The sequence below is a fragment of the Saprolegnia parasitica genome (genome assembly GCF_000151545.1).
Source record: "Saprolegnia parasitica CBS 223.65 unplaced genomic scaffold supercont2.55, whole genome shotgun sequence".
Taxonomy (NCBI): Eukaryota; Oomycota; class Saprolegniomycetes; order Saprolegniales; family Saprolegniaceae; genus Saprolegnia; species Saprolegnia parasitica.
The window spans coordinates 152,396-174,372 of record NW_012156449.1 but is presented as its reverse complement, the minus strand read 5'-3'; the positions used below and the strand labels follow the sequence as shown (position 1 = coordinate 174,372).

The following is a 21,977-nucleotide window of genomic DNA, read 5'->3' as shown; positions in this document are numbered from 1 at the left end:
GCGAGTACCCTGAAGCGAAGGCGACGCAACGCGCCGATCAGATAGGAAAATCTGCCTTCACCACGTACGGGCCACTGCGTCGGGTAGTCGGACCGGCCTCGCAGCGGATCGCACGCGTGACGCGCCTCGCACCGATTCTCGCCGCTGCGTCCGTCGTCAAAGGTCCTGCAAGCATGCAAAAGGCAAGCCGCTCGACGTTGCATGCAGCGTCCATCGTCGATGCCACCGCAATGGCCTTGGCCATACCCACCCGTTTCGATATCGAAAGGCCAGGTTCGGCTACAGGTCGTCTCCACTGCGCCAACTCGTGATCGCGCCGTAGTAGCCCATCCCCGCCCGTAGCACATCGCAGGTAGCGCAATGCAGACACACTGCGTCACGCGCTTCAAGGTACTTCCGAACGCCAGCTGGCCGGCAACGCTGCTGCCCTTGACTCCCATATATTGTCGTCTTCACTTTTGCTTTTGCTTCCAAGCCTCGATGCTCGACCACTCGCCGCGCTCCAAGGTGTACCTCGTCACTGACGACGGGCTCGCGCTGCCAACGCACGTCCTCGAGTCGCTCGATGCCCACAAGCGCTTCCTCTGGTGGGCGCTCCTCTTCCTCAACGCCTCGTGTCTCTGGGCGTACTACACGTGCTTGTCGGCCCAAAACTACTACCAGTCGCGCTTCGCGTCGACGTCCTTCAACTTTGCGTACCTCACGACGCCCGTCTCGACGTGGCCCATGTTTGCGGGCCACTTGGTGCAAATCCTCTTTGGCCTCGACAAGAAGCTCGGGCTCTGGCGCCGCGTCTGCCTCGGCTACAGCCTCTACGCGCTCTGCGCGATCGCGATCTTGCTCCAAGACATCCTCGACGCGTCGCCAAACACCGGTGCGATCGTCGTCCTCGTCGCGTTTGGCGTCGTCGGCTTGACCAACTCGCTGGCGGAAGCCGCGCTGTACGGCCTCTCGGCGCTCTTCCCGGACGCGACGTTGACGAACGCGGTCCAGCTCGGCAATGGCACGTCCGGCTTTCTCAACGTCACGATCAGCACGCTCATTCAGCTCTGCGTCGGCGGCTGGCACCCGCTCGCGTCCGAGACCGCGTCGATCCAGAAGGTGTCGTTCTACATCTTTTTTAGCATCCTCATCGTCGTGTGTGGCGTCGCCGTGGGCGTCTTCCGCAAGGTGCTCTCGCTGCCCTGCGTCATGTACCTCATGGCGGCCAACGACGACGCGACATCGGCGCGTGAGGCCGAGCCGCTGCGCGTCATGTGGGGTCGCCTCGGGCGCATCGCCGTCGTCGTCGCCGTGCCCTTTGCGTGCCAGTTTGTCATCTTCTTGTGCTCGCTCACGGCCTTTCCCGGCATTGGCATCTCGTCTGGCTTTCAGCTCGCGGGCGCGGCGACGTGGGGCGGCTGGTACGTCAACGGCGTCCTCTTGAGCTACAACTATGGCGACTTTTTCGGCCGCCTCCTCGCGCCGAGCTTGTACAAGTACTTGACGCTTCGTACGTGCTTGGCGTGGTCCATCGGCCGCTGGGGCCTCTTTGTGTGCTTGCTGCTGGGTCTTCCCGGCGGCGGCCAGAACCCGCTCTTCTGCATGGGCGCGGCCCACGCCTTCAACATTTTCTGGCAGCTCTTTATCAACTTTGCGCTGGGCATGACCACGGGCATCCTCAGCACGATCACGATCGGGCTCGGCCCGCGCTTGGTGGCCCAAGAAGACCGCGAGTCGGCCGGCGCGATCCTCGTCCTCGGGCTCTTCCTCGGGATCTCGTCGGGCGCGACGCTGGGCTGGCAGTTTGGCCAGAACCATTGGCTTGGCGCGTGATTTGGTCGTCAACAAGGATGCGAGGACAATGTGTCGTCGCCAGTGTAGTGTGAATATATTGGATTGGATGGGCGTTCCGAGGTGCGTGTCTTGGTTGCCCTCGGTGAGGGGGGTCCACAACGGGATGGATCATCTCTCTGTGCGCAGCCTCGCGACGGCGACGGCCGAGCGCAACCGCTCCATGCAGCACTTTGACACGATCTGCCCTGAAGTCCGTCCAGGCGTCGGAGGTCGGTCGCCTTGGCGCAGACCTCAAGACGCTGCAACTGGACCACAACATTCTCGTGGCTGCCAAAAACGAGCAGATCGCCGAGCTCACGACGACCGCCAAGATCCTCGAGAAGCAGCTCGAGAGCGCTACGGCTGCCTCAGACGCATCCAAGAACGACCAAGTACAGCAGCTGCAAGCGCAGTGCACGGCCATCGAGCAGCACGCCTCTACGACCACCGTCGCCCTCGACCAGCTCCAAGCATTGTACGACGCCTCCATCGCGACCAACCGCACCTTGGTCTCTCAGAAGATGATCCTCAACGAGCAGCGCTGCATGAGTCACGCCGACGGCGAATCCAAGGACCTCCAGATACACGCACTGTTGTCTGCCGAAGCGGATTGCAACTCGTGCTGCGATGGCCGCCAAGGACCATGCCAAGGACAAGCAAGTGACTCGAGAACAACGTCCAGCTCTTGGTCAGCCTGCAGCAAGACCGCATGGCATATGGTGATGTCGACGACGACGACGAAGACATGGTCCATGAGGGCTTGGGGTCACCGGCCGTTCGCACGTCGTCCTTTCTTGTGCGTACCGTGGAACACAATGTCCCCAGTCTCGTTTCGCGCCGTCATGACAACCGACATGACGTCACTCGGGTTTGGGTGTTTACGTCGCCGCGTCGCAAGTCTCGGACCCGCTGCAGGGCACACGGCGTGTTGCTTTCACCTTGTCTGCAAGACAGTAATCTTACCACTTGTCTAGAAAAGTACAACACAGACGAGTCACGATATGTGCTGGATAAGGGATTAGGGAAGAAACGACGGGGACGCCGACGAGACAACGGCTTCGGTCGCTGCGCCTCGTGGCAGATTGATGGGGCCATAGATAGTGTAGATAGAAGACCGAGTGGTTTTAAAACTCGGGGTCCCACTCGGTCACGGAGATGTTCGAGTCGCGTGCCGAGCCGTAGCTGAGGTTGCTAAAGCGCGGCGACCCGTACTCCATGTCGTCTTCGAACGGCTTGCTCGTGGCACTGAGCTGCGTAGTACTGCTACGCGTGCCCTTGTCCGAGAGAAGCGAGTTGGTCGAGCTGGCGCGGGACCGGAACGGCGCGAGGTCCTCAATCTCAAAGTCCGTGTCGTCCATGTGCAGGCTCATGCGCTCGAAAAACTTGCCGCGCTCAGCGAACGACTCGCGGCCAGCCTTCATCGAGAACGAGCTCATGCGGCCGCCTTCCTCGTACGCGGTGGCAAACGCCTCTTCTTGTTCGAGCGTAAACGACACGTGGTACGTCGCCTTGAGGTGCTCGACCTGCATCTCGGCGATCGCGAGTGCTTCGTCCAGCTCCGCGAGCTCGGCCTCCTTCTCGGCCATGAGCGAAATCAGCGACTTGATCTGCTTTTGCTTGTTCTCGATGCTCTTGAGCTGCATGTCCGTCTCGGTTTCAAGGTGCGACTGCTGTTCGTGTGCGAGCTTGAGCGCCGTCGACATCTCCGTGTACCGCTCTTCGAGCACCTTGACTTCGGCTTGGAGCGCTTCGATTTCGGCCGCGCAAACAGCGCGCACAGCCTCTTCGCGGCGATCGAGCTCGACGAGGAGGTCGTCGACTTCCTGCTGCTTGGCGCAGAGCGAGTTGAAGAGGAACATCTCCATCTTGGCCATGTCCGGGTTGGCCAACAGCATCGACGTGGTCTGCGGGTTAGCGGTCACCATCGTCGACGTCGGTGCCTTGTCGAGACTCGTGTTGGTTTTGGCCGCCAGCTTCTTGGACAAGAGCTCGATCGTCTCGGTTTTGCCGAGGACTTCGGCACGCAGCGCATTGACGTCACACGCGCGCTCGTACAGCTCCGTCTTGAGGTCATGCAGCTCCTCGTCGCGCTTCTTGAGAATGTGCTGGAGATGTACCGTCGACGTCGAGTCGGCGCTCTTGAGCACATCGTCCTCAAAACGCACCTTCTTGACGCACTCGTCGGCCGGCATCGGGTTGATGGTCGGCGCCAGCGCGTCTTCGAGCTGCCGCCGCAGGTCCTCGATCGTCGCCTGCAGCGTCGAGAGCTCGGCTTCCTGCGCCGCGATCTTGGTCTTGGCTGCCGACAGCGCGTCATAGGCAGCAGCATCCGTACTCGACACCTTCGTGAGCGCGACGATCTGGGCTTTCAACGCCGCTATCTCGTCTTGCGTCTTGGTCGACGCGGCCCGGAGCTGCGTCGCATGGGTCTGCGTCGCCGCCTCAAGTGCCTGCGTGAGCTCGGCCACATGGTTGGCTTCACTGCTGTCGCGGGTCGCCGAGATGAGCGCGGCGCGGGCCGCCGAGAGGTCCTTCTCCCGCGCCTCGGCCGTGCTCGTGAGCTGGGCCACGTGTTCGTTTAGCGTCGACACATCGGCCTCGAGCTGCGCCATGGCCGCGCGTGCGTCCGCGAGCTGCGACGTCTTGTCCTTGAGCAGCAGCAGCGTCGCGTCGTGGGCCGAGTTGGTCGCCGCGTCGTTCGTCTGCGCAAGCCGCTGGATCTGCGACTCGAGGTCCATCACGTCAGCGTCGCGTTCCATCGCTGTCTGGAGCGCCATCTCAAGCTGGCTCTGCTGGTTCTTGGCTTCCTCGGATAGCGCGTCCATGGCACGGCTCTGCTCCTTGAGTTGCGCCTCGAGATCCGCAATCGTCTCCAAGAGCTTGGCTTTCGACGCGACGTTCTCCGGGTGCTCTTCGAACGCACGGATGCCAATCGTCTTGATGTCGTGCCGCAGTTGCTGCGCAAAGTTGGCTTGCACTTGCGCGTTCGACTTTTCAAACCGGTTCACAAGCGCCGAGACGCGCGTGGCCTTGGCGCGGGCCTCTTCCGATTGCTGCTCACTGCTGCTGCTCGCCTCGGCCTCGTCTTCGCGCAGAATCTCCTTGAGGTGCCAAATGATGCGCTGCGCAAAGAGGTTGATGCTGGACGGCCGCTTCGGTTCGTAGGTCTCGAGCCGAGACAAAAGCGATGCCTTCTCCTGCTCGAGCCGCGCGAGCGTTGCCTCCAGCGACGCATGCGCGGCCTCAAACTGCGTTTTCCACTGCGCGTCGTTCGCTTCGACTTGGTGTGTGAGCGCCTCCGTCGCGGCGTTGGCCGTCCGCACTTGGTCGGACAGCAGCACACAGCGCGCCTCTTTCTCCGCGACCGACGCTTCCAGCGACGCAATCTTGGCGGCAAAGTCGGCTTCCATGGACCGCAGCCGCTCCTGCAGCGCATTCCGGTCGCGCTCGAGGACGTCGAGGCGGCGCGTGTCGGGCGACGTCGACTCTTTTTGGTACGACTGGTACCCGCGCAGCGGCAAGTAGCCGTCGTCCGACTCGGACCCGCCGTACGAGTCACCGCTGCCCGTGCTGCGGCCCATCAAACTCACTTTGGCCTGCGGCGACGATACCTCCGAGAGCTTCGGGTCTGCAAACGACGGCTTGCTCCGGGGGCCGAGCGACGACGACGAGACCGAGATGAGCTTGTCCTTGGTCGCTTTGCCGAAGATCTTGGACCCGAGGTGCGTGTACACGTAGTCGCCGCCCTCTTTCCAGTTGCCGTCCGCCGACTTCTTGGGCGCGTCGAGGAACGTCGCCGACCGCTGCTGGACCATGCTCTGGCTCGACGTCTTGGTCGGCGCGCTCGTCTTGCGCTCGACGGTCGTTTGCCGAAAGATCTCGCGGCTGTTGGCGCGAGGCTTTTGCGGCTGGCCGTACGGCGACGGCGGGCCATACTGGTTCAAGACGCTGCCCTTGGCATGGTTCATGATGCTTTCAATGTCCTCGTCGTCATTCGCGTCGCGCTATGCCATGAGCCGCCCTCTTCAGACATGCTATGATGATGAAGGCGAGTACCTTGTCGTCACCGTACGCACTCGACGACCCGAGCATGTCGAGCTCGTCGGTCGAGAGCGCGTCGAGCGAGCAGAGCGCGTCGCGGGCATTGATGGCCGTCTCGCGTGACGCGTAGTTCGGGATGTGGTCGTCGTCGTCGTCGTCGTCGGCGAAGGCGGCCATGCCACTGCGCGCCGGCGGTCGAGCGGGCTTGGCCGGTGGTCCGCGCATACTCGGGCCGAGATTCGATCTCGAAAAAAACGTGGGCATGTTGTAACGGGTCGGCGCGGTCGGCTGTGGCACGCTTCGGTCGCGGCCGAGCCGCGCGCCTTCATCGTCGCTGTTGGCGTTGCGCTCGACCGAGAGTCGCCGGCGCTTGTCTTCGATCATCGAGCTGTTGTTGTTGGAGCGGTGCGATAAGATGTCCTTGGCGTTCTTCTCCAGAGTCTCGATGAGATGCATGTCCCGAAGGGCGTTTGCATTGTTGTCTTGACGACATGCATCGCTAAGGTCACTTACGAGTTTGTAGAGCTGCTCCTCGCGGGCGCTGTGCAGGTACGGCGCCGGCCCGCGCAGGCTATTGCTGCGGCTCGCGCCGCCTCGATCGCCTGGTCGGCCGCCCGTCATCTTGGGAATTATCGGATGCACTGGCCTTACGCTGCCTTTTTTCGCCCGGATACAGCGCCAATGGAGTGGGTACGATTGCCTAATTAGGCTCTCCGGTATCCGGACGTTTCGGTTTTTTAGCGCCACCGCCGTGGGAGAGACACTGGCCCGTCATTAGCTAATGGACTTCGATTAGGACTTGGCCGTCGCGACGAGGACACGGACGGGCCGCGTCGTCGTGGTAGAGGTCCCATCCACCGCAGCCACAAGCTCGTTACTGCAGCCACAATGTAATACGGGGTCATCAACGACGATGAAGCGCTCACCGATGAAAGGAACGAGAGATCGCGCGCCATGGGACATGCGGCGACGTCGACGACGACACGGGCAGGGTCGTTCGCCGGGGCGGGTTCTTTGTTGGCGGTGGTTGTAAAGAGCGCAGCGTGCACGTCGGCTCCATATAATACGCTGCCGCCACACTGGAGCCTTCAACGATGGATGATGGCCTGCGCAGGGCGGAAGGATGGTCGGTATCACGCGCTGAACCGTGGGTTCGATCGGCCAACCGGATGCGTTCTGAGCGTGCCACGTGTGGTTTCGAATCGAAGTCGCCGGGACCGAAGTTTTGGTATCGAAGTTCGAAGCGGTTGGTGGCCCACCACGCCTCGTATTAAAATAGAATGGCGCCTCTTTCAAATTGTATGCAATACAATGGATGTGGCATTCGAAAGAATCGCGGCCCAAAAACACGGTTGGCGGCGCCAGGACCCGAAGGACCGCCGTCGAGAGCATGATCTGCGAGGCCGACGGACGACACATGGACGACGAGAGCGAGATGATGCTGCCGCCAGAGATCGCTGCGTCGCACCTCGCCGTGGGCATGTACATGGCGCTCTGGCCCAAGATCGAAAAGTGCGACGGCTACGTGGGCATGCTCTTGGACACGCAAGAGAGCTTGCAGGAGAAGATCGCCGAGCTCATGGGCCTTCTGGATGGCGGCGCCGACACCACGTCGCCGCTCGTCGGGTACGCGGCGCGCCTCCAGCAGTTTCCGTCGCGCGTCCAAGCGCTGCAAACCAAGCTCGAGGGCATCCGCGCGCTCCTGGCCTCGCTCCGAAAACCAGACGTCGTCATACCAGAGCCGCCCAAGGCTGCACCACCCGTTGTGGTGGCCGCCATCGATGACGAAGAGGATGAGCGCGAGGCGTTGGTGCCAGCCCACAACGTCGCGACAGAGGACGTTGCGCCGCAGTAACGAATGGCCGCCCTGCCTGTCCCGTACACTTCTACGACTACACCCAGAGTCGCTGTGACTCGAATATATCGTCGTTTTCTTACTGTCCTGTTGAGCCGCCGGCGCCATGGCCGAGCCGGCGACGATCCACCGGTGCCCGGAGCAACCTGCCGTGTTCGCGACGAAGCAGCCGAGGCTATTCCCTGCTGCAGGAACCGTGTCGTCTATTGACTCTTAGTAGAACTTGTTTGATGGTTCATGGTTTGCCGCGTGTTCCATGCACTAGCACAAAGAAGGGGTCATCAGGCGACTCGAAGAATGCGTCGGGGAGGGGTGTACCTGAGGTCTTCGGTCGAGACGTTGGGCCTTCGGTTCCGGAGCTGCGGCGGTAGTAACGACCGCGTCTTGACCTTGGCGTTCTTCGTGGGCGTCGTCACCGTTGGCTCGTCGAGGGCGCGCTTGGTCGGCGGCTTGGGTGTCGGGCGCTGGACGAGGAAGCTCGGCCCCGCAGAGACGCTCGACGGCTTGACCGTTCCTGCAAAGAGGTCGTCGGCCGATGGAAGCGCGATGGGCTTGGCCGCGCATGGCGCAGCGACGACGGCGGCTGGCGCGACGACGACTGGCGTCTCGGCGTCCGAGTCGGAGCTGTCCGAGTAGTCGGCGACGAGCGACATATTGGGCGGTCCGTCGCAAATGGCACAAAATTTATTCCGAATGTATGTCACATATCTTGATTCGAGTATTGAACTGCTCGTTGGATTAGATCCCATTGCGCTGAAAGCCCACGTGCAGGAGCTACATGTAGGCGCAAGGGTACCATCCATGCGCACAAGTTCACGGCCAAGATATTGCAGCGTTGAGCTGCCACTTTCTTGGATGGTGCGCAGTCGCTGGTTGACGTTGAAGCGATGCAATAAGAACGACTAGATTGCTACAATGTACGAGTGCAGGACGCCGAGGTCGTCCAACGCCAGCATGTCGACGGGTAGCCAAAGCGCCCGCCGTGGTGGCGCACAAGCAACATATCCTCTCCAAAGGCGGCGAGATTCAAAGCTTAGGGCAGGAAGAATCAAACAGAACCCGTCCTAGACCTAAACTAAAGCCATTGCCGATAGTAACGTTACCGGTACCGGTACGTATTTGGACCCGCAAACAAGTTGCGATTGCCAATCGATCTGCCTTTCTCGACGTCTTTCCAGTGCCTTGTGGACTCTCCAAGCACCAGTGTCCACCAGATATTGTACGACCCATTCACTCCGCCGTGTGCGCAGTCCTGAGAGGTCGCCACCAGCACTGGGTATAATCTACTGCGGGCATAAATCGGCGGGGCTCCGGCCGTCTCCTGCTACCTGTGTGCGATGGGCTACGGCTCCAACCCGCTCGGTTTCCTGCAGCAAGCAGCTTGAATAGCAGCGAGTTACCTTGGATAGCGTCTGGATCTAGTGCTTTTTCCATGGCAGCAACTCGGTTATCAAAGGACCTTGCGCACGACCCTGGCCTGCGGGGTCGTTCTCTCGTCGCCGGCAGCGTGGCGGCTTGGCGCGACGGCCCCGCTCTGGCGTATCATCCGGATAAACCTGCCACAAATAGATTTTTCGGCGCGGCGTCGAAATTGGTTGGCTGCGGCTTTCGAGGTTGGATGAGCAAATGCATAAGTTTCGGAAGGTTTTCGCATTCTCCAAGATGGCCAAGGACACGCCGAGCACGCAGCCGCCCCGCGGCCAGCCCGTGAGCAACCGGCCGTGGAAGAAGACGCAGACGCAGCGCAAGTCGATGATGACGTACAAGGCGACCAAGACGCTGAGCACGACGTGGGACGAGAAGATGGCGATGAAGGCCAAGAAGAAGGAGATGAAGGACCTCGAGCACGAGATTGCGGCGCGCAAGAAGCAGGAGCGCCTCGACAAGAAGATTGCGCGCGAAGAGAAGGAGAAGCGGCGAATGGCCAACGAAATGAAGTCGTCGACGGTCCAGCAGATCTCCAAGACGCACAAGCTCAAGACCATGTCCAAGAAGCAGCTCCGCCAGATCCGCAAGACGCGCATGAACAAGAACGGCGTCGTCGAGTACGTGCCCATTTACACCAAGTAGTAGAACGAACCTCCTCTAATCTATGCGTATACCCATCTCTCGTCTTGTCTCTATGGTCCTCGTGACGCCTAAGGCAATGACCTCGCGGTGAACGCCGGCTCGTCGTCCGCCCATGGTAGGTCGCTGCCGTTGCTGCCATAGTAGCAGACAGCTCGGCGCCTGTGCTTGCATATACCGCACCATGCTGGCAGGCAAGGGAATCCCTTGCTGGCAGGGCATGGCGCGTGCTGGCGGGCCAGGCCATGACCATCTCGCAGGCACCAATCACCTTGCGCATCCGGATAACACTGGCCTCTGATTGGGCGACGCATTGTGGGCCAGCAATATCTCGCCAGATCCAATCCCGCAACATGGCCTTGGCGCACCCGCAGACGCTCGCGCTGAGCAGCACTGTGGTGACGCACTTCAAGCAAGATGCGACGCTGCAAATGACATCCGACGACCAGGACTATGAATACGTCATGGACTGGTACCATCCTCTTTGAGAATGACACGCATCCTCATCGTCCATGATGCTGTAGCAAGACGACAGCGTCCAAGGAACATGTCATCTTGGCGCTCTCAGACAAGACGCTCCAGGCGCGCAGCCGATCGACGCTCGCGTGCGACCGCGTCATCGCCGCGCACAACGCGTCGATCAACGAAGTCTGCGTCTCCGAGACGTCGCCGTGGTGCGTCCTCTCGGGCTCGAACGACGGCACGATGAAGCTATGGGACCTGCGCACCGACCAAGGACCGGCGCAGAGCATCCGCGTCGGCAGTGAAGTGTGGACGTGCTCCATGGGCTGCGGCGACACGCTCGTCGTGTGCGGCACAACCGACCGGGCGGTCTTTTACGACACGCGGACCGCGCGCAAGGTCCTCACCATGCCTTCATGATGCCGACATGTCAGGCTGACTCGTCTCTTGTAGCTCGGCGAGTATGGCGAGTCGCACATGGACAACGTGACGCGGGTTCGTTTCCACCCGCTGCGCCGGTCCGAGGTCGTCACGGCGTCCGAAGACGGTGTCGTGTGCCTCTTCGACTGCACGATCGCCGACGAAGACGACGCGATCATTTCCATCATCAACGTCGAGAGCGCGGTGACGCAGTTTGCATTCTTTGGCCACGAGCTCCATCACATGGCCTTTCTCACGGGCTCGGAGACGCTGGACCTCTGGAACATTACGACCGCCCAGCGCCTCGCGCATTTCCCGCAGATCCGCGACGCGTGCAACGCGCTCGACGTACATTGCTGCCTGTCCCTACCGTGTTTGATGATGTATTGTGATAGATGCCCACCGAGTATTTAATCGACTGCAAGTACGATGCCACGAGCGACCAGCTGCACCTGGTGACGGGCGACCATGCGGGCACAGTCAACATTGCGACGCTCGGCGAGTCGTCGCTCACGCCGCAGGCCAAGCTCGTCGGCGGCCACAAGACAGCGATTCGCTGCATTGACTGGGACGACAACATGCTTCTCACGGGCGGCGAAGACTCGCGTCTGTGCAAGTGGTCGGCCTCGTCCGGATTATTTCAACAGCAAGCGACGCGTGGCATCCGAGCGTCCGTCGAGCGCGACGTGAGCGGCCTCAAGAAGGCACGGAAGAGCTCGCGCCCGTACTAAATGAGGACGCAGTAATAGACCCGAGTAATACCGTGTCCAGCTTGCAGAGTGCTTGTGCCATCGTCTGCGGGTAGGGTTAGGCGCCCCGCACCTCTCTATGGCCCACCACTTGCGTGGGGCGAATGAGTCCTTCTGTACATTGTATGTTCTTTATCGAGTCGTCGGTTCGCTTGTCCAACAAGACGCTCCGCTCTCACTTCGTGTAGCGAACGCAGCGTTCTCGGCCCAACGACCGAAATCGCAAAGTCGAGCGCGTCGTTCAGCGTCAACGTACACCGCAATCCGTTACCTGAAGAAGCACCAAAGACGCACGTCACCTGAAGGCGGCTCCGAGCAAAGGAGCGTCGCACCTGAAAGGTCGAGCACCGCGATCGTCGGCGATAAAGTAGGTGACAACCACCTTGGTCGTCGTCTTGACCGCCTCGAGAGTGGTTGTGGCTGGCTGCTTGTCAAAGGGACGCAAAGCGTAGCCAGCGAAGCTTACCACATGCAACGTTGGATCGGGGAGGGAGACAGAGCACATTCTGAGGTTGTCACATTCCACGAGGAGCCAGCCCAGGCTATCATGATAGCAGCGATGCAAGATGACAAGGCCGTGGGTCCGTTCGTGGTCGCGCGCGAAACAGACGTACGACCCGACATACGCGTCAATGCCCAAGGTGGCCTCGACAGTTTTCACGCAGTGCAATAGGCATTTCTCGGCGTGGCTCATTGGGGTCGAGACGAGATAGCTCGCCTCCACCGTGCGGCCCGTGAGGTGTGGCTTTCATGGACCAACCAAGTCCATGACGATGGACCTTGACGTAAACGGAGTGGCAAATTCGTCTGGTGGCACAGGCACATAGGTCACGCCGCCAATTCCCAACTGGCAACTTCAGCGTTCGAGATGTTGTTGGAACTGATGTATTTTGACACTTCGGAGCCTGCAGGTTAGGAGCACGAAAACGCAGATTCCTCAAGCAAGACCATCGGAGCTCGAATAATAACAATGGAGCGTCGACGGGCAAACGAACAGACGACTGGATAATCTAGTGTGTGCGTATGTGCTACCGGGGTCGGGCTCGTAAGAGAGGGCCGGTACCGATAGAAATGCCTCACGTAGGAGGATGGACAGAGCGTGACAACATGTCAAACGCCCACCCTCCGCGGTTGGTAGTCCTTCGCGAGCCCCATACAATGTACAAGAGTCTCGACGTCAAGGACAAGGTTCTGGATGTGGTGGCAATGTGTGGTACCGTTGACGCGTAGCACCATGGCATGCAGATCGCCCACGACATGATGGCCAAAGCATGGTCAGTCGAACGTCGACCAACGTGCTCTGACGTTCGTCGGACGGTCAAGAATCAACATTGCGACGCTCAGTACGTCGTCGCTCACGCCGCAGGCCGGGCTCGTCAGCGGCCACAAGACGGCGATTTGCTGCATGGACTGGGACGACAACATGCTTCTCATGGGCGGCGAAGGCTTGCGTCTGTGCAGTGGTCGGCCTCGTCAACAAGCAACCCAAGGTATCCAGGCGTCTGTCGAACGCGACGCGAGCGGCCTCACGACGGCGCGCTAGAGCTCGCGCCCGGGCTAGGAGGCCCTCGTCGCCTTCGGCTGTCCATCATCGCACCGTGGGCCGAGCTTGCAGAAAATCCAGGTTGATGGAATGACCAATCGCAGCGTAGGCTTGCATTTTAATACGAAATGCCAAATGGAATACAAAGATGAAGCTATAGAATGTGATTTTGGAGAGGGTACTTTGCTGGGTCGAACTTAAATTCGCCAAGCATCGCAGCACCATGCAGGTCACGCAGACCGACGCCGAGCACGCGACGGCCCGCGACGCGTTCGTGCTCATGTCGACGCTGCTGAGCCCCGTCGTGCCTGCGCCATACCTCGAGCTCTGCAGCAACATCCTCCAGGAGCGCCACCTCCGCGATGTCTTTGAGGAGCGGGCGGTCCAGCTCCGCTGCGGCCTGCCCACGTGCAGCTCGACGCTCGCCAAAAAGTACATGCGCTCGCACCCGCGGCTCGCTCACAATGGTCGGCCCTAGGAAGCCACAGAAGTACCGCATCTCGGTGGCGCGGCGAGAGGTGTATAGCGCCCGCGAAGAGCAGCAGTTTTGCTCCGAGACGTGCTTGAAGGTACGACGACGACGACTGCACAGCATCGATGTACGCGCAACGATGCCATGCGTAGGAAGCCCGATCGTTCCTGGCGCTGCTGCCGGTGAAGCCGGTGCAAATGCTACCGACGATCCACCAAGTCTTTGGCACGTCCAAGCCCAACCCGTTGGACTACCGGGAGGGCGCGCGTGCACCAATTTCCGTGGCATCGGTGGCCAAGCCCAAGCGCGCGCAGCCCAAGGTCGTGTGGTCCAAGCAGCCGGGCATGGGCGTCGTCGAGCGGCCGAGCCAGAAGCCGATCACGATCATCGAGAACAAGGCGCCGGCCGGGCCATCGCGCGAGTTTCCCAAGGAAGAGCACGCCATCTTGATTGAAGGTTTCGTGTTTCCAGGCCACAAGGCCAAAAAGGCCACGAAACTGGCCAAGAAGATGAAGCAAGAGACAGCGCCAGCCACGACCGAGGACGGGAATGAGAATGAAAGCGACTATTCGTCCGAGTCGGACTCGGGCACGGACTCGGAGATGGACATCCTCGGCGCCGACGACGACTCGTCGGACGACAGCGATGGCAACACGGACGTATACAGCGCCGCCGACCTCCCGCTCTTTGCGACCATGTGGATGAAGATCTCGGAGATGGTGACGCCAGAGACGCTTTCGGTTGTCGCGGGCTGGCACCAGCGGTCGATCCCTGTGACGGTCGAGGTGCGTCCGATCTCGGGACCGGAAGAAGACCGCGCGCACCACTTTGGCGCGTTCTTGTTGCGGCAAATGCCGTCGATCAGCGCGCTCTCGGGGCTGCCGTGCGACCGGCGCATCCAGGGGCTGCTGCAGGACCTCTTGCACACGTTCCAGCTGCTTCGGCCCGTCGAGGCCAAGGAAAAAAGCGAGGTGCTTGACCCGATTCGTGTCGTCTACCGCGTGACAAAACGGTGCCTGTAGTGGAATGCCATGTGCTTTCTCTTCTTGCTCGTGTGCCACAAGTGCACGCCCGACACGCTGCGCTCGCTGCCGACCCTGGCGTACGTCGATGGGTCGTCGTCTTGATACTTATTGGACACGATGCTAGGACGACGCTGGCGCAGTGTCGCCTCGATGTGGCCGAGATGCAGCAGCTCGTGAGCATCTTTTACAACACGGACGCCTTCGAGACCATGGTGCTCGCGGACGAGATGGACAAACCGATGGAAGTGACGCCGCGCGTGACCGCGACCAAGGTGCGCATGGACTTGTGGAAATGGAGTTCATGTGAACGCATATCTGTGTCGTGTCTAGGGCGTCTCGAAGAAGCAGTGCCGCAAGTGCCGCCGCGCAACCGACGTGTGCATCTGCAGCACGCGTCTGCGCGAGGAATCCGAGTTTTCCGACGCCGACGTCGCACGCATGCTGCAGGAATCGCTGCAGATCCAAGACATGTCGGCGTTTGGCACGACCAATGGCGCCGACGAGATGGAAGACGCCAGCATGAGCTCATAATTGCGTTTCATGCAAAAATGTCTCGAATTGCTCGACACTATCTTCCATCGTCGCCGTCGTCTCTTGTGTAGCGACCACGTAAGTGCAGCGACGGACTTGTCTGTGCACATATAGACGAGAAGCGTTCTTGGTGTCGAACAAGACGGAGCATGCTGCGTCATGGAGAGCACGTGGTATGTACGCGTCTTCTTGGCACGCGCTTCGAGACGGCAGACACTCGTAGTTGAAGTGTTTGCATTGTGAAGTCCAAGTGGCTAAAACGACATGGCATAGTACTGACGTCGACGACGCAGCGCATGGTGTGCATGTGTCGGAGTTGGATGTCACGACTGAACCCCCAAAAGCCACCACAAGTTGTCTTTTCTCCATGACAACCTTGTAGTTCGAGTAAAAGGTCACCCAGCGATGCCTCTACGAGCAGGTGTAGGTTTAGCTTTGTAAATGGTCGATCGAATTCAGTTTGATTTCTTATTTTAAACAAATGTCTAACATTGGCACCAGCACTTTGTGGTCGTATATGGGGGAGGTCGGGAAGGAGACTGCAGACATCCCACACGTGGCGACACGAGGTGCTCGTTGAGGGTTTTCTTCAAGTCCTTCTGGGAGTGGTGTCGAGGTTACAGCGGCACCGTGGTGGCGGCTAGGGGTAGAGTCTCCTGGCGACGGTCGATTGGCACCAATGTTGTACGATGTGCGGAAGGTGATCACCACGGCCTCGGAAGGAGCAATTGTTGTTGCATCCAGCAAACCCGTTGTCGATAGGTTGATAGACTGAAACAAACAAAGGCGCTGGTCGTTTAGCCCAACTGCCGCCGCCGCCGTTGGAGCGACTGTGTAGCTCTTGAGGCAGTTTTGGACGAGGCTGTTGGTGGCGCGGCCGAGATCGATGCTACCGCACTTGGAATTTCCACATTCTGCTTTGTAAGAAAGGGCTGCGTCCATGCAGCTGCTTGGCGATCTACTGTACATACGTCGTCAGGTTGCAATCGACTGCATCGCCCGAATCAACAGCAGGACGCGTTGATATGTATTGTGGACAGAATCGTCTCAAGACGCAGGACGAATCGAGGTCTCGTTACTCACCGCGCCGATAAAAGCGAAAGTCCTATGTAGCAGTGGTCCTAACGACCTGCCCTGGCAGCATCTTGGTCGTATAAACATAGTCGAGCAATCTCCAGTTGGCCATGTGTCCGGTTACGCCTCGTTTATCCGGATATCCACCCACAAGGATTTTGCATTCGAAATTGCAACTTGATCGACGCGAGCATGTCCCGCACCAAGGTGGACGCTCATGGGCCCATGGAGGAAGATGAAGCCGATGACTGCGTAGGAAGCCATGATGATCGTCCTGGACGCTGGCGTCTCCATGCGCGAGCCCCTGAACGAGCCGACGCGGAAGGCCGTGGTCGGGTCGCGCTTTGACGCAGCCAAGACCGCTGTCCAGAGCATCCTCTCGCAGAAGATGCTCTTCCGGAAGCACGACGAGGTCGGTATCGTCATGTATGGTACCGAGGGGACCGACAACCATCTGCACGAGACGCAAGGTGGCTACGAGCACGTGCATGTCTTGAGCAACCTCGACGAAGTCTCGACGCGCGTCGCCGAGACAATGGCGGTAGCCCAAGCCGCGTCGAAAGACACCAAGGCCGACGTCTTGGATGGCATCATCGTCGCGCTTGACTTGCTCATCCGGCGCACGGACAAGAAGAAGTACGAGAAGCGCCTCGTCGTCGTGACGGACGCGGCGACGCCGATCGCCAACCCGGCCGACATGGAGGTCGTGTGCTCCATGGTGCAGAACATGGACGTCCAGCTCCAGATCATGTACGACCCTCCTTTGCCTCTGCCATAGTATTCTTATGGGACCGACTGCAGTGGGATCGACTTTAGCATCACAGATGCGACCAAGGCCGAGCCGTTGGCCGTCAAGCCCGAGGAAACGCACGATATCAAGGTACGACGATGTCTAAGAAGGGCGTCTCGATGGTCCTGGTAGCTCGAGAATGAGAAAATGCTGCTCTCGATCGTCAACGAAGTGCACGGCGAGCTCCTTTCGGTCTCCAAGCGCATTGATTTTCTCACCCAAGGCAAGACCAAGACTGTGAACCAAGTAGACGCACCTATTGCATGTGCGTGGATTCAAACATGTCCTAGACGACCAAGTTTCGCGGCAACTTGGAGTTTGGCGCGACGCTGCAGATCCCGACCTATGTCTTTTCGAAAACCCTCGAGCAACGGTTGCCAACGCTCGCGAAAGAGTCGACTGTCGGCGAGCCCGGTGTCGGGAAGGTCAAGATGGATCGTCTGTACCACAGCCAAGTAGAGGACACACACATCTCTGTATATGCAGACGTCGTATGGACATGTGGTTGCCTAGGCCAAGCCCGACGAAGAAGTCGCGCCAGAAGCTCGCATCAAAGCGTACAAGTACGGCTCCGAGATGGTATGTTCTTGAACGATGGTTGCGCTTGGTGTTAAGTCGGCAGCGCCTAGATTCCGTTTTCGACTGCGGACCAGGCCTCGCTCAAGCTCGAAACGACACGCAGCCTCAAGATCCTTGGGTTTCTCCCGCGCGACTGCGTGGACCGTACGCTTACGCACCTCTATTACCACCCACACAACCCGATATCTTCATGGTCGATGGTAGGGTCGATGTTTATGAGCAACACGGACGCTGTGTTCGGGGACTTTACAAAGCCCCGCGCCCAAGAGGCCCTCGCGGCACTTGTGCGCGCCATGGCCGACGAGAACAAGGTTGCGATCGCTCGGTTCGTCGCCCGTGCGAACGCCGCACCCAAGGTCGTCGTCTTGATCCCAAGTACATTGTGTCCATATCTTTCCCGCCTCGCTCACGAAGGATGGCGTAGACACGTGCAGCGGAAAGGACGGGCGCTTGCACTGCCTCTGGTTGCAGCAAATCCCGTTTGAAGAAGACATGCGGCAGTACGAGTTTCCATCGCTGCGCGTGGCCAAGGCGACGCCGACCAAAGGTGCGCTCGAATACGTCGACGCGGCCGCGTCACACGTACTATGATAGAACAACAAGACGTGGCCGACGCCCTTGTCGACGCGCTCATGCTGCCCAGCGACAAGCAGTAGGACGCCTTCTCTTGGTGGGCACTGTCGTCAAATGCAATGTGGTGTAGGCAGCTCCACAGCAAAGCGTTTTGCCCGTCCTTGCAGCGCTTTTACGATACGATCCCGAAGCGCGCCGAGGACCCGCAGTGCCCCGTCGCGTCGCTCCCGCCGTACGTCGAGCGGTGCGTCCCTGGTGCATGGTCGGTGTTTGCATGAAAGCCATGTACGCGCGCAGGTACCTTCGCGAAGACAAGGAGCTTTTCACGACCGCACTACCGAGCATCCAACGCTTCAACGCGGCGTTCCAGCTCAAGGAAGCTGTCAAGGCCAAAGATCAAAAGAAAAAATTCTTTTGGAGCGACGCCAAGAAGAACGAGGCGGTCAAGGACGAGCCGTTGACGGGCGACGACGCCGAGCCGAGTGGCGGCGGTGACGACGACGACGACGAGTTTGACCTGGACGTACGGCCAGGCCAATACGATCTTTCGACCTTGAGTATGCGCATGAACGTGTCGTGCATGGTACTAGGATCTTTTGGGCGGCGAAGACGTGACCAGCGTCGGGTCGATGAACCCGATCTCGGACTTTGAAGCGCTCTTATCGGCCAAGCACAACAAGGTGGTCAAGGCGCACAGCGGTACGATGCTCGCATCATGCTGGTATGATGACATCCAACGACCGACCATGTAGCGGTCTCGGGCATGCAGGACCAGATCTCGACCCTCTTTGGCCAAGAGAGCGCGTACCACGGCAAAGCGTTGCAGTGTCTTTTGCATTTTCGCCGCCGGTCGCCCGAGGTAGCCGCGTCTCTCGACGACGTTGTTCCACCCACTGTTTTGAGTTGCGTAGATCCACTACACGGCGTCCTTTAACGCGTTTTTACAAACGCTCAAGGACACGTGGTACCTCTCACCCGTGTGGTCGTTGCTCGTGGCCCACAACGTGACGCTTCTCAGCACCAAAGACGATCCGACGACGGACGTGACGCCCACGGGCGCGCATGTACTACTTACTGCATTTGCCACTTTATGTATATATGAATATGCACGCATTAGGCGTTCTTGCACGGTGTCGTGGCCGCTCCGACAGAGGTGGGGGTTGCCGTCGACGCGCCCGCACCGATCGAAGACGACGACTTGTTTGCCGACCTCGAATAATGCCAATGGTCGTGGTCGTAATCGAACGGATGGCCTGGATCGTGTCGCATGGATATGCGACATACACAATTGTAACCTACCCCTTTAATACAAATCACGGGGTTTCCACTTTACGTTTCCCGCCCTAAATACAACCACGACAAAAAAGGCAGTTTACAATAAAATGGTCGTCAACCAGGGTCGCGTCATTGCTGTCGCGTCCAGCGCCGACATGCCGCCAAGTGACGAATCGCTGGCGCGTCATCCGAAGTCAAGTCGTCGCTTCTCACCGACGCTCCTCGTCACGCTGTGCGGCTACGTGTATATGGCGTTTACGATGGCCTGCAGCGTCATGTACATCCAGATCCTCAAGCCGCACGTGGCCAACGACTATTGGTGGCAGAACTTCAACACGACGGGCCTCCAAACCTTTCTGAGCGACTGGTGCAACGGCATGCTGCTTCTCAATCGGTCGGGCACCTACCCGCTCTTTGACGAGCGAGTCGTGCTACCGAAAGCCTATGCGTCCCATTCAACGTTTGTCGATCTCTCGCGCGCGTCGCCACGCTCCATTCTCCAAGGGGCCGTCCCGCTACCGCTTGTCGTGCCCGCCATTCGCAACAACTCAGTGCACTGGAATCTGCGCCAGTTTCTCAAGTACTGCTGGGTCGACTATGAGAAGCGCTATGAACTCGCGCTCACGGCGACGCAGCAAGCGCGCTGCGTTTCCCACATGACGGCCAACGCCGCCGTGTATCTCGAGCCGATCTTACGCAACGTGGACGCCGCCGACGTCCTCGACGGTCCAATGGGCCAGCCGCTGGTGTCGGGCATTTTTCTTCAAGTCAACGCGACCGCGTCGGGCCAGGCGTGGCTCGCAACGACGCTCCGTGGACCAGCATCGTACCTCTCGGTGGACGCCGAAGTCGCGTTTTGGGTCGGTCACGGCGCGTCGCACTGGCAGTCGGAAGTGACCAACTACTACCAACAGGGTCTCGAAGAAACTATAGTGATCGAGAATGCGCTGGGGCTCACACAGACCATTCGCATCAACGAAATCCCTTTTGCGTTCCGAGGACTGAGTCTCTGGACCATGGTGCACGCGTACATGGGTGTCTGGAACGATCTCTGGTCGTCGCTCGACCCGCCGGGCCCCATGAGTCTTGTCCGGAACGCACCGAATAGCATCGAGGCGCTCAATGCGACCAGCACCTTTTACTACATTCCAAACGCGACGGCGCCACCCGTGACAGCCGCCTTTGTCAACGCGCTCGGCCCCCTGGGCAACGTCAACGTTCGGCTTGTCGCCTATCCCAACGAGCTCATCGAGCTGTACCTTGGCCTGCAAGACGCTCTGTTTCGCGACCTCGAGTCCAATGCGAGTGTCCGAGCCGCCTACGAGGCCGTGCCCTCGTCGACGACCGTGCATCCGACGCCGTCCAACTGGACGGGGGGTGCATACTACACGGGCAACTTGATGTGCGTCAGCGAGACCGAAACCACGTCCTTTGTGCAAGAATCCTTTGGCTTTTACGACGCGTGCAACCAGCCGACGCCGCTCACGATCGCACTGGGGCGCCAAAATGTCGTGCTTGCCGCCGCTCTGGCCAACGTGTCGAGCGTGCTTTCTGTGTGCGCCCTCGCGAGCACTAGTACGCGCGAGAGCTGCATGCATGCGCTCTCAGCGGCCATGCGTGTGCCCCTCCTCGTCCCGCCCCTCGACGCCATCTCTGCCGTGCTGCACCCGCTACAGATCTCCATGTACCAAGTGGCGGCGCCTTCGCAGTTGCTGTCGCAGGCCATGGTCTCGCAGACGCCATGGGATCTCTTTGGCTGGATCACGCTCCTTGAGTGGCTCCAGGGACGCCGCGAGGTCTATGTATTCGAGACGGATAGCATCGCGGCGACCGTCATGTCGCGACGCATGGAGCCACTGCAAATGGCGGCCAACCCGCTCGAGCTTCCGGTGAGCGCGTGCAGATACATTTGGAGCATCACCTTGTATGTCACGATCGTCATCAACATCATCATGGTGCTCATGGTGTGCTTTGCGTTCAAAGCGCCGCTGTGCGTGTGCGGCCACGACCTCTTCAAGGTCAACCGGGTCGTCGGGTGCACGTGGATCGGGCGGCCGTTCCTCTTTGTCCGCGGTGTCACGGCGCTTGCGCTCTTAAGTACATCGCCGATTGACTTTGTGCAGCGACATGGGCTCTCGCGGCTCGAGCTGGCGCCGCGGTCGCTCGTCGAGATCTTCCTCATTGCCGGCGAAGGCACGTGGATCACGTATGTCGTGAGTGATTTTTTCCTCCCATTTACAAAGGAGGGCGCGAATGCGTCGGCGCCCATCAGCAGCCTCCTCGCGTGGCTGACCATGGTGCTCCTCGAGCGCTTCGCGCCGTACCACGCAACCTTGCAGTTGGAGCGTCGCTGCGTCGTCTCGACGCTCGGGCTGCAGGCGTCCTGCCAAAGCGGCCGCATCGCGATTGGCAGCGTCTCGCGCCTCGCCCTTCTTCTCTGCGTCAACACGGCGACGGTGTTTGTCTCGATCCTTGCCGTCGGTGTTTTGCAGCACTGCGCGGCCAAGCTCGAGCAGCGCGGGCCTCGGAAGCGCCAGATCCACCTCTTGATCCCGGCAGCGTCCGAGGGGTACCTCACCCACACCCACGAGCGTCACTGGTACATGGACCAAGTGATTTGCATCATGTCGGGCTTGGTGCCCTTGGGGCGTGGCATGGTTCTGGACATGAAACTGTGGCTGCTCTTTGAGATCGAGGCCGTCTTTA

General features: G+C 59.9%; 8 protein-coding genes across 8 annotated transcripts; 6 read left to right on the top strand and 2 right to left on the bottom strand.

The window, feature by feature from the left end:
- Positions 1-480: 480 nt before the first annotated feature.
- Positions 481-1,815, top strand: SPRG_10452 (hypothetical protein; the record flags this gene model as incomplete). Its single annotated transcript, XM_012349577.1, has 1 exon — positions 481-1,815. The coding sequence occupies one exon, from the start codon at positions 481-483 to the stop codon at positions 1,813-1,815; it is 1,335 nt and encodes a 444-aa protein (XP_012204967.1).
- A 988-nt stretch (positions 1,816-2,803) lies between these two features.
- Positions 2,804-6,477, bottom strand: SPRG_10451 (hypothetical protein; the record flags this gene model as incomplete). Its single annotated transcript, XM_012349576.1, has 2 exons — positions 2,804-5,819; positions 5,872-6,477. 2 exons carry the CDS (start codon positions 6,475-6,477, stop codon positions 2,940-2,942), a joined length of 3,486 nt encoding a protein of 1,161 aa, XP_012204966.1. The 3' UTR covers positions 2,804-2,939.
- Positions 6,478-7,181: 704 nt separating this feature from the next.
- Positions 7,182-7,802, top strand: SPRG_10450 (hypothetical protein). Its single transcript, XM_012349575.1, has one exon. It carries the CDS (start codon positions 7,247-7,249, stop codon positions 7,709-7,711), a length of 465 nt encoding a protein of 154 aa, XP_012204965.1. The 5' UTR covers positions 7,182-7,246; the 3' UTR covers positions 7,712-7,802.
- Positions 7,803-7,845: 43 nt separating this feature from the next.
- On the bottom strand, positions 7,846-8,397 carry SPRG_10449 (hypothetical protein). Its single transcript, XM_012349574.1, has 2 exons — positions 8,030-8,397; positions 7,846-7,972 (listed from the first exon to the last, which is right to left on the bottom strand). Exons 1-2 carry the CDS (start codon positions 8,362-8,364, stop codon positions 7,915-7,917), a joined length of 393 nt encoding a protein of 130 aa, XP_012204964.1. The 5' UTR covers positions 8,365-8,397; the 3' UTR covers positions 7,846-7,914.
- Positions 8,398-9,352: 955 nt separating this feature from the next.
- Positions 9,353-9,820, top strand: SPRG_10448 (hypothetical protein). Its single transcript, XM_012349573.1, has one exon. It carries the CDS (start codon positions 9,374-9,376, stop codon positions 9,779-9,781), a length of 408 nt encoding a protein of 135 aa, XP_012204963.1. The 5' UTR covers positions 9,353-9,373; the 3' UTR covers positions 9,782-9,820.
- Positions 9,821-10,131: 311 nt separating this feature from the next.
- SPRG_10447 (hypothetical protein) lies at positions 10,132-11,430 on the top strand (the record flags this gene model as incomplete). The annotated part of the gene is made up of 4 exons (XM_012349572.1): positions 10,132-10,250; positions 10,303-10,639; positions 10,694-11,008; positions 11,056-11,430. 4 exons carry the CDS (start codon positions 10,132-10,134, stop codon positions 11,389-11,391), a joined length of 1,107 nt encoding a protein of 368 aa, XP_012204962.1. The 3' UTR covers positions 11,392-11,430.
- A 1,705-nt stretch (positions 11,431-13,135) lies between these two features.
- On the top strand, positions 13,136-15,021 carry SPRG_10446 (hypothetical protein). Its single transcript, XM_012349571.1, has 6 exons — positions 13,136-13,384; positions 13,431-13,521; positions 13,577-14,395; positions 14,447-14,526; positions 14,574-14,721; positions 14,780-15,021. Exons 1-6 carry the CDS (start codon positions 13,176-13,178, stop codon positions 14,978-14,980), a joined length of 1,548 nt encoding a protein of 515 aa, XP_012204961.1. The 5' UTR covers positions 13,136-13,175; the 3' UTR covers positions 14,981-15,021.
- A 1,225-nt stretch (positions 15,022-16,246) lies between these two features.
- On the top strand, positions 16,247-19,316 carry SPRG_10445 (hypothetical protein; the record flags this gene model as incomplete). The annotated part of the gene is made up of 16 exons (XM_012349570.1): positions 16,247-16,261; positions 16,311-16,804; positions 16,856-16,934; positions 16,977-17,090; positions 17,135-17,299; positions 17,358-17,423; positions 17,474-17,567; positions 17,628-17,798; positions 17,848-17,970; positions 18,018-18,075; positions 18,127-18,240; positions 18,294-18,519; positions 18,587-18,695; positions 18,749-18,855; positions 18,908-19,060; positions 19,114-19,316. The coding sequence occupies 16 exons, from the start codon at positions 16,247-16,249 to the stop codon at positions 19,213-19,215; spliced, it is 2,190 nt and encodes a 729-aa protein (XP_012204960.1). The 3' UTR covers positions 19,216-19,316.
- Positions 19,317-21,977: the final 2,661 nt, after the last annotated feature.